This window comes from Diabrotica undecimpunctata, chromosome 3 (genome assembly GCF_040954645.1).
Source record: "Diabrotica undecimpunctata isolate CICGRU chromosome 3, icDiaUnde3, whole genome shotgun sequence".
In the NCBI taxonomy this organism is placed as follows: Eukaryota; Metazoa; Arthropoda; class Insecta; order Coleoptera; family Chrysomelidae; genus Diabrotica; species Diabrotica undecimpunctata.
In genome coordinates, this window is record NC_092805.1 from 30863102 (window position 1) to 30876896 (window position 13795).

Sequence of the window (13795 nt, forward strand, 5' to 3'; positions counted from 1 at the left end):
TAGGATATCTTCTTGTAGGTTGTCAGCTATCCACATTTTTTTTTCAATTCTGATGACATGCTGTATATAATTTTGCCACTGTTCAGCACAGACATTGGCAAACGCTTCATGGATGAGTTGTTGCACACGATCTTTTTTAAAGTCAGTGTTTCGGGCTGCAACGTAATGTTTAACTTGGCTCCAAGCCATCTCTATTGGATTAAGCTCACAGTGATAGGGAGGCAATCGTAATACTTCTACGCCGTATTTCTCGACCAAAGTTTCGATGTTATACTTGTCGTATATATCTGCATAACTGTTTGATACATCCAATAGTTCTAACTTTAAATAATCTTCTTCATAAAATATATTCTTCTCTCGTAACCATTCTTGAATTTGTTGTTTGTTCCAGGAGCTTCTTGGGAAATTTTGTTTGCATGAATGATTGGGAGGTTTGCGATTAGTTTATTTTCAAACCAGTCTTCGAAAGACTCGCCGTTTATTTCGTCATGGTAGTCGTCTGAATCTTTTTTTGTTAAAAATACACATTCTGAATTTGGTAGAAAACCTCTATCAGATCCAACATGTAACAAGACAAATCTCGGACCTCTTTGTTTTGGATCATTTAGACCAGTAGTCAAGCTTTTTAAAAATGCCTCCTTATAACTGGTTATGGTTGAATCCATCCTTACCTTATTTACTGTATGTCCGATATTTACCCAACTTTCATCCAAATAGAAAATATTGTATCCTTGATTTCGATAATTCTGTATTTTTCTAAGAAATTTATGCCTCCAATTTATTATGTCAGGACGTTCCATCATTACTGCTTTCTTTCCTCTTTTTTCATAAACAAATCCCATCTCTCGCAATAGTCGATATAGAGTACTTTTGGAAAATTTAGGCAAATGTTCGTGTAAATTAACGGCATCCAGGATAGCGTTGATTGTGGGAGGTGTGTTCTTTAAGAAAAATTCCATGTGAACAAGTCTTCTCAATTGGCTCCTGATATTCTCATCGTAGGTAAACTCCCGATTGGTTTCCTTCTTGGTCTGGGTTTTTGAGAATTTTGGGTAAGTCTCCATTTTGATCCAATCTTTCCTGACGAATTTTCCGGACTATCCTATCGCTAACACCCAGCGCTGTACTTGTTGTATAAACAATTTGTGTTGGAGTCAGATCGGAATTTGTTTTTGTTGTATATATCAACATATTCCAAATAATTTGTCGCGCATATAAATCTAAATAGATAAATCTATAGATATACGCACAAAAAAGAATTCAGAAAGATAACAAAAAGAATTCTAGAAACAGCAGAGAAGAAAAATTGGTGGTAAGACAGTACGCGACAGAACTAGAAGTACAGATACGACGGAGATGCAAAAGAAGAATAAAATAAACCCAAGAGAAGAATTTTTAAAACTAAAAGAATCTATAAATTGTTACATCTTTTTTCAACTCACACTAGGAACAGTCCAAAGACAGAGTCGATTCAATAAGTTCAAGTCTTTGATAACAGCAGGCATCAAAAATGTTTTCAACTAGGCATATAAAACGTAGTTTAACTAAATTTAGACGCACTTAACCTGATTGTGTATGTACATTTTTTCTATCTAATTTTTGATTGTACGGGTGAATCACTTTTAACCAAAGCATTTAATAACACCAATTAAACATCTAGGAAAAACATAAACAAATGCATTTCTATGAATAAAAACCAAATCAGCTCTTGAAAATACCTTATCAAATACAACTAAATGTTATTTTCGCGTCTCCAAGAAATCAAATTTCACGTATTTTAATCATCGACAGTCTGAAAATAAAATGTGAATGGACCGTAGATAAGATCTTGTAGATACGATTAATATAATTTCGATATGAACTTTTTTTTAGAAGTCAAAACATCCTCTTGTTTTCACTCGTGCTGGTCCATAAGAAACATGTTTCTAGGAGTCTGTGGTCACTTTGTGGTTTGCAATTGTGCGGGAATTGTTTTATAGATTGCGGAAAATAGAGTTTTTGGAGACATGTTTGCGATATTTTGTGAATTGGTGGTATATAAAGGTGAATAATATATAAATATATATATAAAGTTTGTTTATTTTACTATTAGTGAACAAAAAACCAACTCTAACGTTGATAATAGTAGGTATTTAAATGAATTTTTTTAAACATCCTATTTATTTACAATTTTTAATAATGATTAGAATAAGTAAATTGTTTATTACAAGAGACTTGTAGGGGACTGTCCAGTGACAATAATCTATTGAATCATTATTTTAGTAACAAAATTATTTGTGAGTCTAATAAAAGTGTATAATAAATTTAAAAATTTTTGAAAAAATCTTAACCTTCTGTTTGCCTGATGCATCATAAGGTTCTTCGCTAGCCTGTTGGGGTGGTTTTGTAGTTGTCTGTCGTATTTTTGGGAGTAACTGGCAATTTCTTCTTTTGTCGATATTGGATCTCAACGCAGATTCCCACAGTTGGATTCTGTAGCTTCATATTGGCTTTATCACTGACTTGTATACTAGAATTTTATTGTACAAATTCAGCTGTGACCTTTTTCCTATTAGTCAGTACATTTTACTGCGTTTCAGAACCGATTGTTTTCTTTTTGTGAATGTATGTTTCTTTCACGTTAATCTGCGGTTCTAGTGTAGGTATTTTACATCATTCTTTTGTTATAATACTTTTGGTTATTTAATGATACTTTTGGGCGTGTACCTTTTCGATTAGTGAACGTTATATTTACTGACTTGCTTTCGTTTACTTTAATTTGCCATGTTTGTAACCAAGTCTTTATTTTATCGAGATTGGTCTGGAGCAGTTGCGAGGCAATGTACGAGTTTGAGTGAACCGCAGGGATTACGGTGTGTCGTCTGCATATGTGGCTGTGATGATGTTTTTACGTGTAGGAAGATCTGCTGTGTAGAGTAGGTGGAGAATAGATACAAGGACACTACCCTAAGGTACTTGAGCTTTAATTGGATATAAGTTAGTGCACTGTTCCTTTATTTTACAAGGAAATGGCGATCGGAAAGATAGGACCTGAGGATTAGAAAGTGGTTGAGAGGAAGGACTTGTCTTATTTTGTATAGCAAAGATATCCAAAAAGGCTGCAGAACAGTATTTGATCTCTTCTAAGGCTTTGTTTATGTAATTGCAGATTTGGTGAATTTGCTCAGTGGTAGCATGTTATTGTCTAAATTCAAACTGTTGGTTGGGTATTAGCTGCTAATCTGGTACTTTGCAATCTTAAATATTTCCAACGGTTCACCTTAGAATCTAATAAGTAATAATTATTGTTGCACCCTTTACTGTTGTGGCTAGGTTTACTGTCCGTATTTAAACTGACATTTATACATTTATCATTATCCCACAAGTTCAAAAAGTTTGGTGCCTTTGATCTTGCGAACTAGGTATTGATTATCTAACAGTTCTAACGCTTCCCTGTTTTTATGGTTATGGAATTGGTTTTCGTGACCCTTTATTTCTTAATTGTTACTATACAAAGTAGTAGAATTCGGTTTTGGACTCTTTAAAGGCAAGCATAATTACTCTCGCTAGTCCAGTCCCATAACTGTAGACTGTAGGACCATACTGGTTTGAGTATTTGTTTCTAAATTAATACCTTGTTCTTGATTGTAATTTGTGAGCTTCTATCTAATTAATAACCAAAATAACTTCTATTTCAGAAAGACGTTTGAGATTTAAGCATTTATAAGCTTTAAGCGTTTATTTATAAGCGGATGGCAGTGGCCCTGCATTAAAATTAAATATCAAACGTCTTTCTGCTTTATTTATTTATTCATATTCGGAGTATTAAAAACTAATTCGCGAAGGATATTTGCCGTGGTGGACGACAGGTTGTGGAATGTAAATTGTAGGTTCCCCTTGTCTGTAAATTCATCAAGAAGTCTCTCTACTTTATATATTGTGAAAAGGGCAGTAGACAAATATTTGAATTTTAGTTTCACCAAGTAAGAAATTTTTGGATTTGTACTAATTTTCTTGTATTTCAGTTTCAGTTCTTCAGTTTTCTTGTCAGTTTGCAGTATCTTCTGCAAATGTAGTCAGTTTAATATTTTCTGTAACAGGGATGTCACAAGTATATAATAAATATAGTATGGGTCTCACAAAACTGCCCTGTGTGATTCCTGCTTTGATTGGTCGTAGTTCTGAAGATTCGCCTTCCTGTTTAACTCTAAAAGTTCTGTCTTCCAAATATGACAGTATTAGATGGACATAGTGGATGGAAAGATATCTTTTGAGTTTTCATAACACGCCTTTGTGCCACACTTTATTAAATGTTTCTGCTATGTCTAGGTAAAAGCTGAGCATATTTTTTCTCTTCTAGAGATCTCTCTATATTTGTTTTGCGATGTATTTGGTCTGTTGTTAATGTTTATTACGGAATTCAAATTAAGGGGAAGGAATAATTTCTTTGTGGTCATAGGTTGTATTTCTATTAGCAATATATTTTCAAACAATTTGGAAATAATTGGCAGCAACGATATTGGACGGTGCGATTCTGTTTTATTGTCTGGTTTCCCTGTTTGGGGAATCATGATCAGATCAGATTTTTCACGTTATTGACATAATGTAACCTAAATATTGCATTTATAAAATTTGTGAGAGCGAATTTCGCTTGAGACCTGTGAATTTTTTCTACGGTTTTTTATGTAACTATACTAAGTGACATAAAAATCCAAACACTCATTATAAATTATTTTAATAGCATTGCATTTGTTCCCAACTTTAAAAAGAAAAAAGTGTTCGTAGCACAATTTCGGACGAAGTTACTCCTTTTTTTAAGGTAGCGGCTTTGTTTATAACAATTAAGAGATCTACTTAGCATCATTTGAAAGAACATGCTTAAGCAAATTATCCCATCCAATTATTTCTAAAAATAGTATTGGTTTATGTATTGCTAGATATCTAACAAAGATATTACATTATTTTTTCACTTAATAGACAAAGATCACAATTGTATTTCTCCCTATATAGTCTCCCTTCTACAGTCAAATTTGTTCGACTTGAATAATGCTTGTACAAGGCGGTACATCATCCATAACTACATTAAAATTATCCTCGTTTTCCGAGCATTCGTTTTGAGTCGATTCACCTAGATTTATTTATAAACTTTGCTGAATTTCCAACCCCAGTCAATTGCCAATAACTTCAGTTTTTCGTTCATCTAATAGCATGTTTAGCAAGCAATAAAACCTAGTTTATTTGAGATTTTTTTATTTCCAAAGCAATACGTAAACGAATACTATTTTTAGAAATAATTGAATAGGATAATTAGTTTTTCCATAAAATCTATTATAAATAAATTATTTACGAAGCTTGTATTATTCATAAATATTTATGTTTTATAATAAAAATATTTTCAAATATTACTAAAAAAATGGTTAAACAAATCAGATAGGTAGTTTATTTAACAATTTATTTATTTAAATTTATAATTCATATACGTAATGTACGCAAAAAGTATATACAGATTAAAAAAAAGAAACTGAAAGAATTTGGCACATCAAAACTTTAAAGTATGTTCTTTCAAACGACGCTAATTATATATGTTAATTGTTATAAATAAAGCTACTGTCAATTTAAAACAAGAGGCACTAACTTCGTTGCAAATTGTCTAAATGAAAAAATAATTTTCCTGCAGGCAATAGTTAAAAGTTATTCTAATTGTTTATAAGCAAAAGATAGATTTTTTTGCAAAATGATTTTGAAATATGTAAAATCATTTTTCTCCGTTTTTTTTTTAATAATATTGATAGAATAAACCTTCTTCTTTCATAATCTATTCGTAAAATTACTGTAACTTCATCATTTTCTGACTTATATTGTTGCAAAAAAATTTAATTTATTTAATAGATAGAGACATTTGGAAAATGCCATTTTGAAGGTATTAATATGATTTGCAAGGTTTTTACTCTAAAATTTGTTTCAAATGCTTCACTTTTTGCTGATAGACGAAAAACGCGAAAATTGACCTGACATTGACAACTTTCGTTTGCCTGGGCGGGTCAGTATCACAAACAGGATACTTCTTTGCTTATTTATCTAGACTGTTAGCATCAATTAAAATTTAGCGATGTGCGGTTCTTGGTTTCTTTAAAAGTCGTCTACAATGTCTAGAGTACGAAGACGCGCAAATTTCCATCTAGTTAGCCAGTTTGATAGGGGGCGTTTAGTTAGCCTAAGGGAAGCCGGAATTTTTCATGGCGTCAAGAGGGAAAAAAAGGAAGAAAGGGAAGCCGGAATTTTTCATGGCGTCAAGAGGGAAAAAAAGGAAGATCGAGGGCCACAGGGCAGCTCGAAAAAGCAACAGAGCGTCAAAGAGACTCTAAGAGACCGCTTCTTCATGGTTTATTGTAAATCAATTGTTTGTAGAATATGGAAGGCCAATTGGGATGCTAAAAATTTATTGGGAGGCATGATGGCCGAGCTAGGGTCAGAAGACGACGTGGTGAAAGACGAAATCCACAGTTTTTTGTCGAACCGCATGTACAGCGCACTGTTGTGTAGAATACCATCGCTTATGGTTCAAGGTTACCTCTAATCTTCGTGACAGAGAACATGTTACCTTCTGACGCTTTAACATCCAATTTTCCATTAAGATAAGATAACGCAAGGTCACACACCGTGGAATTCTTTGAACAGGTTGGAGTCAATCTTTTTCCCTAGCCCCCTAGATTCTTAGATTCAACCCCCAAATTGAACAGGTGTGGGACGTGATGGGTTGGAGACTTCTTAACTTGGAGCATCCTCCTCAAACCTTGGGAGCTTTTTGAAAGTAGTTAATTAGGGCATTGAAAAAGATACCACAGAAGCATATTGACCAGCTAATCAGAACCGAGCCCAGGTGCTTTCAAGAGTGTGTTGCCCGCTAAGGTGCATTAACACATTATTAATTGATGTATTCCTGTAAGTTTTTTCAATTACATTGTCGTTTTAATGGTTTGTTTATTTTGCTACCCTGTATAAGTACAAAATTTTATCAAAATATAATAATTTATAATGGGCGTCCGGAATTTTATGTCACAGTATAATTCTACTAATTTGTATATACTTTTTAACTTCAGTTCATTATCCAAATAGCTCAGATTTTTTTTCGGTCACTATGACCACTGTAACTGTTCCTAATGTGTTTCTTAAATTAAACTGGCATTGCAATTTTCCATGTTTAAAATTAGACGTAGGAGAGAAACAATCCATCAACATCATAAAGGAATAAGAAAGGAACTGAAAATATATCTTTTTATTCTTTTTCTAAACTTTCTAAACGATGTTATCAGAAAATATATTACGTTTAAATTAAAATATCGTATTTTAGTGTCATATTTTGCACACAAATGAATTCATGTTGCTATAGAAATTTTTACTTTTTTTTTATTTGTGAAATTTGTTTTCATTTAATACTTGCTTAATTATGAGTTATAATTTATTTAAATAATTGTGAATTATTCTAGAAATTTAAATAATAAATAATTAAATTTTCCGGGGGTCGCCGAAAAGAAGTTTTGAATTGAACTTTTAATATTTTTAACTTTCCTTTCATCTGACGTTGCTCAATACATTGTTATTTATCAGGATAAAATGAACTTTTTCCGATATCTATAAATGCCACACAAACCGTTCAATATATTGCAGAAAATTGTCAGTGACTATCGTCTGCTGTTTCCTACTACATATTAACTTGCAAACGTTTGAACCACTATATCGACGCCATATATTGGTATTCTTATAATCAACAACCATTTTAGGGTCACCGCTATTGATATCAATTTTATCATCTGAATACATTGTAGGTAATACTATTACATGTTACTTTCCTTTTGGAATAAATGAAACCAACGTGCAATCTTTATTGACGTCAAATAAACAACTTCCTTCTGGTACTCCTAGAATACTAATAAATTCTTTCCATAGTGATATTTCTATTTGTTTCTTTGACAACTTTTGTGAGTCTTTTGACAACTTCTGTCAGATTATTTCAAATTCTGAATAGACCTTTAGGTTGGAGACCTGCATAAATTTCGTGATTCAAAGTGTATATATTTTTAATATCTACAAATGGAAAAATTGTAATCCATATTTTGCAGACTTTGAAAGGTATATATTTCCGAATGGACAAGGCAATGAGTGGTTCATCAATTGTAAGATAGTTACCTGGAGTCACATAATTCGGCAGTTTCACGTCTATTAGTTATATATTGGTCAAATTGAAGGCAACGCGTTTTGTATGACATTGTATAAAGGTTCTACGACCGTACCTTTCGTGTTCCAGAAATCTAATATATTCTGCCTGCCAAATTTATACGTTTTAGTAACTGCAAGGCATTAGATCGTAGGCCGCAAACCCTTATTGGAGACCATCGAGTTAGAATCGATGGAGAAGCTATGAGCATATTAACGTGTGTATTAAAAACGGCGTAGGTAGGCGTGGCTAACGATGATACCAATATGGCGGTGGGATCATGGCCGGACTCAATAATATTAAAACTACTATAAAAATATGACTAGTTATTCATTTAAACATAATCTAAAAAAGTGCAATACATTTTTAATAAACTATGATTTATTTATCCCGCGGTAAACACTAAAAACACGATATATTATACATAAAGATAAATTAATACAGTCAAATATTATTAATTTATTCTCTGAAGTACGGGCCATTACTTTGTTTACATATTTGTATACTAACCTGTAGAACGTTATTCCTGAAGATTTTTTATTAACATTGCTTCTGCTACTGCAACTACGTTGAGAACAAGAAACCATTATTATGCACTATCACAATATATTATTACAGTTTCTTAAAAGTATTATAAAACTAAAAATATTCGAAAAACAACAAACGTAAACAAACATAAACGATCTGTCAAAAGTGTCAAAACAATCTTAACAATATGGCCCAAGTGAGGTCGTTTGTAGTCACGTGATGCCCTCTCCATAGATTCTAACTCGATTTTGGAGACCAATAAGTGACTTATTGGTCTATATATAATAACAACATAGGTAACATGGTAACTAAAACCTGTACAATCTGGTGCATGAACGCCGATCATACCGTTACACCTAACGATAAAATCGATTCTTTCCGATCTAATTACTTTTCACACCTACTACTTTCAAATAATCTAAACAAAAATATGGTTTCAAAGATATTATTTGGAAAATACCAAATAATATCTTATTTTTAATAATTAAAAGACGTAATTTTTTGCCCATTTTAATCTTAATTCTGTGTACGAACATCACAAGCTAGAAAGGGGCAACACGCAACGAAGCCGTTTTTCTTGTGGCATTTTAATACAATTTACTATTTTTATTGGGAATAAGCCACAATTTGACTTTAAAATAAGTTTATTTTCACGTTTAGATTTCCACTTCGCAAATTGCTGTCAAACTTTTAAAACCGCAAATTGCTGTCAAACTACAAAACATAATAAGTTGTATTTATTAAAGTTTAAATCAATTCGATTAAATTTGATGGTCGTGGCACATTTTTCAAATGATTAAAAAGACGACGACACGTTAAGTAAAAATAATAAGTTTGGCAACAATATTAACCTCTCCTGTTGAGTTACTTCCGTTCTTAAAGTTTTGACAATATATTTTGAGGACGTAATATCGCTATTCCGTTTTAAATATGTCTTCCACTCCGTCCCGTTGAAAGCTCATACCCACGTTAAATTCTTTCAGAATGAGTTAAAGTTTAGAGGTATATGACTTACAGTTTAAAGTCAGAACAAGATCTAGCTGCTTCTGTGACAATAAAAACTATACTATGTAGCGGCGATATCAATCTACCCTTAAGGTCTTTTATTCCCAGATGTTTATGTTCAATAATATACTACTTTATGTAGTCGACACATGACACAAAATGCCATGTAAGAAACTGAAAGTATTCTAAATGTGGTCCTACCTGATTTTGCTACGAATTGTTCAAGGATAGTTCCAAGCAGAGAAGTACTAAACCAACTAAATAAACTAACAGAAACCATACCCGCCATAAAAATAAATTAGAATACTTCGGAAACATAATGCGTAACACAAAATGCGATGTTCTTCAGCTTATTACGCATGTGAAGTGTAGACAGTCGACACATACATTCGGCATGCATTCGGCTTATTCGTGTCCTTTGAAGTGTGTCAAAAAACCGACAAGTAGATGGATAGGTGTATTTGCTATCGGGTATTTGCTTATGCGTGATAATAAAGCAAGTAATTGACAAATGTAAAGTTTGTTTCACGAAAAATGGTTGAGTGCTTAATGGTTACCTGAGTTGATCCTATTGTGTATACAAGAGTCTCTCAATAAACTACCGAAGTACACAGGGTAGCACTTCAGAAAGTTTGTTATTTACTATATTTCATTGGTATAAGCTAGCTAGCTGTGTAATACACGATTATAAAAATTTATTAAATTATTTCATATGGTATTTTCAGGTTGTTCAAGTGAATATACTTGATAATTGAACAATTTTTAACATGAAGAAAGTAGTTTTTTTGTTCTACGTGAATAATAATTGTAGTATATGGATCTAAATTCAGAAAGGTACTTTCCTTCACACTTTTTACCGGCTTAGAACTGTCAGCAAAAAACTGGCGTGTTTAAAAGTTTTTGCTCTTCCTAATCGGATATCGTTAAAAATGTACAGTAATAATAGTTCTATTTACAGTATATACATACAAACGAATACATAATGTACAAAAAATAGATGAATTAAAAAAATATATAGAAAAATATATACAAGTTATTATTTACAAAAAAAAATACCCAAAATAACCAAAATATATTTATGAATTCCTAAATACCTAATTCTGTTTCGCTGTCGCTATCCTCTTCAAGATTAATAACAATGTGTTTAATTATGTGATTCAAAGTAACATATGAATTTTCTACGTTCATTACATGGCGTACTGAATTTTTCCAACTTTCTGGGGAGATATCATCAACACATTTCCTTATTAATTCGACTACACTACCACTTAATGTCGGAGAAACATTTTGTGACCTAACATTTGACTTTAGTTGGTGCCACATATGCTCTATGGGATTAAATAAACAATAGTAGGGCGGAAGCCGTAATACTGTATGTCCCATGTCCTCGGCCAATGCGTCACAAACATATACTTTTTTAATAGAAAATGATTTTAACACTTTTAACAGTTCATTTTTTAAATAATTTTCTTCGAAATATATATCGTTTTCTAACAGGTAGTTTTGAATTTCAAGTTTCCTGTTATTTGCACTTGGAGACTTATGTAATTGACGACTGTGGTAACTTGCATTGTCCATTACTATCACACTATTTTGAGGAAGATTAGGTATAAGACAATTCTTAAACCATTGCTCAAAAAGCTCTGCCATTGTATCCTCATGGTAGTCCACGCAGGAGTCTTTAATGTTCTTTGCAGAAAGCCATAAGGCATTTGGGACCCAACCGTTTTCTGATCCTGCATGTAAAATTGTTATTCTTTTCCCTTTGTTTGATGGAGCTTTTGTTTGACACCTGTTGAAAGAATCGGACCATCCTTTGGATGGTGTTTCATGAGTGTCAAACCCTGTCTCGTCCAGATAAATTATTGGTCGATCTTCTGTACGGTACTTTCTTATGGAAGTTATATATTCAGTACGCCACTTTTGTAAACGATGGGACTCCATAAGCACTTGCCTTTTGTCAATTGTACGATATCTGAAGCCTATTTTAGACAAAATCCTGCAAAGCCTAATCCGGGTACAATTTATTTGTGTATCATCATTAGTAAGCCGTTGTTTTAAAGCCGTTGCTCTTCGTACATTGTGTAAATTTTTCGTCTTATTAAGTCCTTATCACTTTCGTCAATACATTTGGTAGAACCGGCATCCTTACGCTTCCTTCTTGACTTAATGGGATTTGATGTTATTCTTTTTACTGTGGTTAGAGGTATTTTCGTTAAATCAGATATTTCACTGGCAGCAGTATTAGCAGTAAGTCCTCTTGTAAGTAAAGAACTATATATTGTTTTTACAATTTCTCTAGCGTCAGCAGATAAATGCTTTTTCTTTGCTGGAACACTGGAAGAAGCACCATCAATGTTTTTCCACGGACGCCACATAATGCTGTTTTATAGGTATAAATAGGTATAACACTGGTAACACTTTTAACACTTCCAACTAAATGAAACAAAATGTATATTTAAAAATTTCTCATCGGTTTTATATACTTTTACAAATTATACAGAATAGAAGCAACCTGTATAATTATTCCAGGAAATACTTAACGATCAACAAATTTATTGTGGTCATTAAAAGATCAACCATTGATAGTGAAACTCACGGTTAAAATGTTTACAACTTTATGAAATAAAATGTATTATAATCGTTTTTATAATTTTATACGATTTTTTAATCGTTTTCATACTACCAGGAATTTATTATACAAACAAGATAACGACACTCCACAGTAGCTTCAATTTTACCTGAATACTTACCTGCTCAACTAATGTTGACTAAGCTGGGGTACTTGCGGTAGGGTTTTATTGCAATCATTAAGCACTCAACCATTTTTCGTGAAATAAACTATACCCTGCATACTTCTTCTTATGCGGCCGAATCCTGCACATAGCGAATTGTGGTGCCACCATTAAATGTTTTAAACCATTCTAAAGGCAATGGTTTACTGCGGAACAGTTTATAGGGTAACTGCCATGGTCAAAAATAATTTTAAAAACAATCTAACTGATCAAATTCACATTTGGTGTTTACATTACAAAAGGTGTGCCAAGAAACACTTCCTATTTGTAGCGTTGCCCTCCATAAGCTTGATCGAGAAGTTTCAGCTTGCCTTCATAATAAACATATTCTAGAAATACTCCGCCACCTTTCGAATACGTATTTTTTATTATACTATGTAACATTTTAATATAATGATGTCACCAATTTCCATGAACGTCATGAATCATAAAATTCGTCGATAATTTTATGAATTGGCATCAGTGTATTTTTGCCAAAAATAAAACTTTAAAAATCCTTTAACTGCCACTCAATTACATTGGCGCTCCAAAAATATGAACTACTCTACAATATTTAGACTGTCATTGAAACAATCGCCGACTTTTTTCATGTTTTTCAAACCTTGGTACAACTTTTACAATAATTTTCAAACAATGCAGTTTGTCGTATGTGTGGTGTTCAGTATGTTACACGTTCTTTTATTGAAAAAATTGGTAAGTTACAAAAATTTAGTTTTGAGTGTTTTATATATTTTTTTGTGGATAAAACATATTTTCTATAAGACAAAAGTGTCTTTGGACTATATGAAATATTAAAAATGTTGATAAACAATCAATGACTTTATTTTTACACCGTTTTAGAAATTTGCTTGTAAACAGAAGTCTCTAGGTGTTTAGATAATTTATAATTGCTCAATAATTCTAGTAGGCACGTGTGATTTTTTTGATAGATCATTTATTTGATAAGATTCGTAAATTAAGCAATGTAGTTTTAAATTAGATTTTCAAATTTTGTTAAACAATGAATTTTTTATTTGAAGAATTGACCGATATTTGAATGATTTACCGATAACCTGAATGAATGTTAGGTAAAAGTAGTAAGATGTACTGTAACAACTAAAAGTACAATGAAGTGGAAAATTCTATCTATTGTATAGTTTTAAACAGATCAAATGTTACATCCTTAAAAATTTCTCCTATAAAATTTACAAACTGCTTTTTTCAACAAATGTGTAGGCAACCAGAATGTATCAAAATGTGTAAAACTGTATTTCTACGAAGACAGATTTACTAG

The 13795-nt window shown here is 32.2% G+C and overlaps 1 protein-coding gene across 17 annotated transcripts in view; it reads left to right on the top strand.

The window, feature by feature from the left end:
* Positions 1-13795, top strand: part of LOC140436621 (uncharacterized) — a 290450-nt gene that overhangs the window by 131230 nt on the left and 145425 nt on the right. The window contains exon 1 of one of the 17 annotated variants that reach the window (XM_072525601.1): positions 1924-2043. The exons of 15 other annotated variants lie outside the window; for them this stretch is intronic. In XM_072525601.1, the coding sequence (XP_072381702.1) occupies positions 2007-2043 (37 nt within the window). In that variant the 5' untranslated portion in view covers positions 1924-2006. Of the gene's footprint in view, positions 1-1923; positions 2044-13085; positions 13216-13795 lie in introns of those variants that run through there. One more of the 17 variants, XM_072525600.1, reaches the window with a different exon arrangement.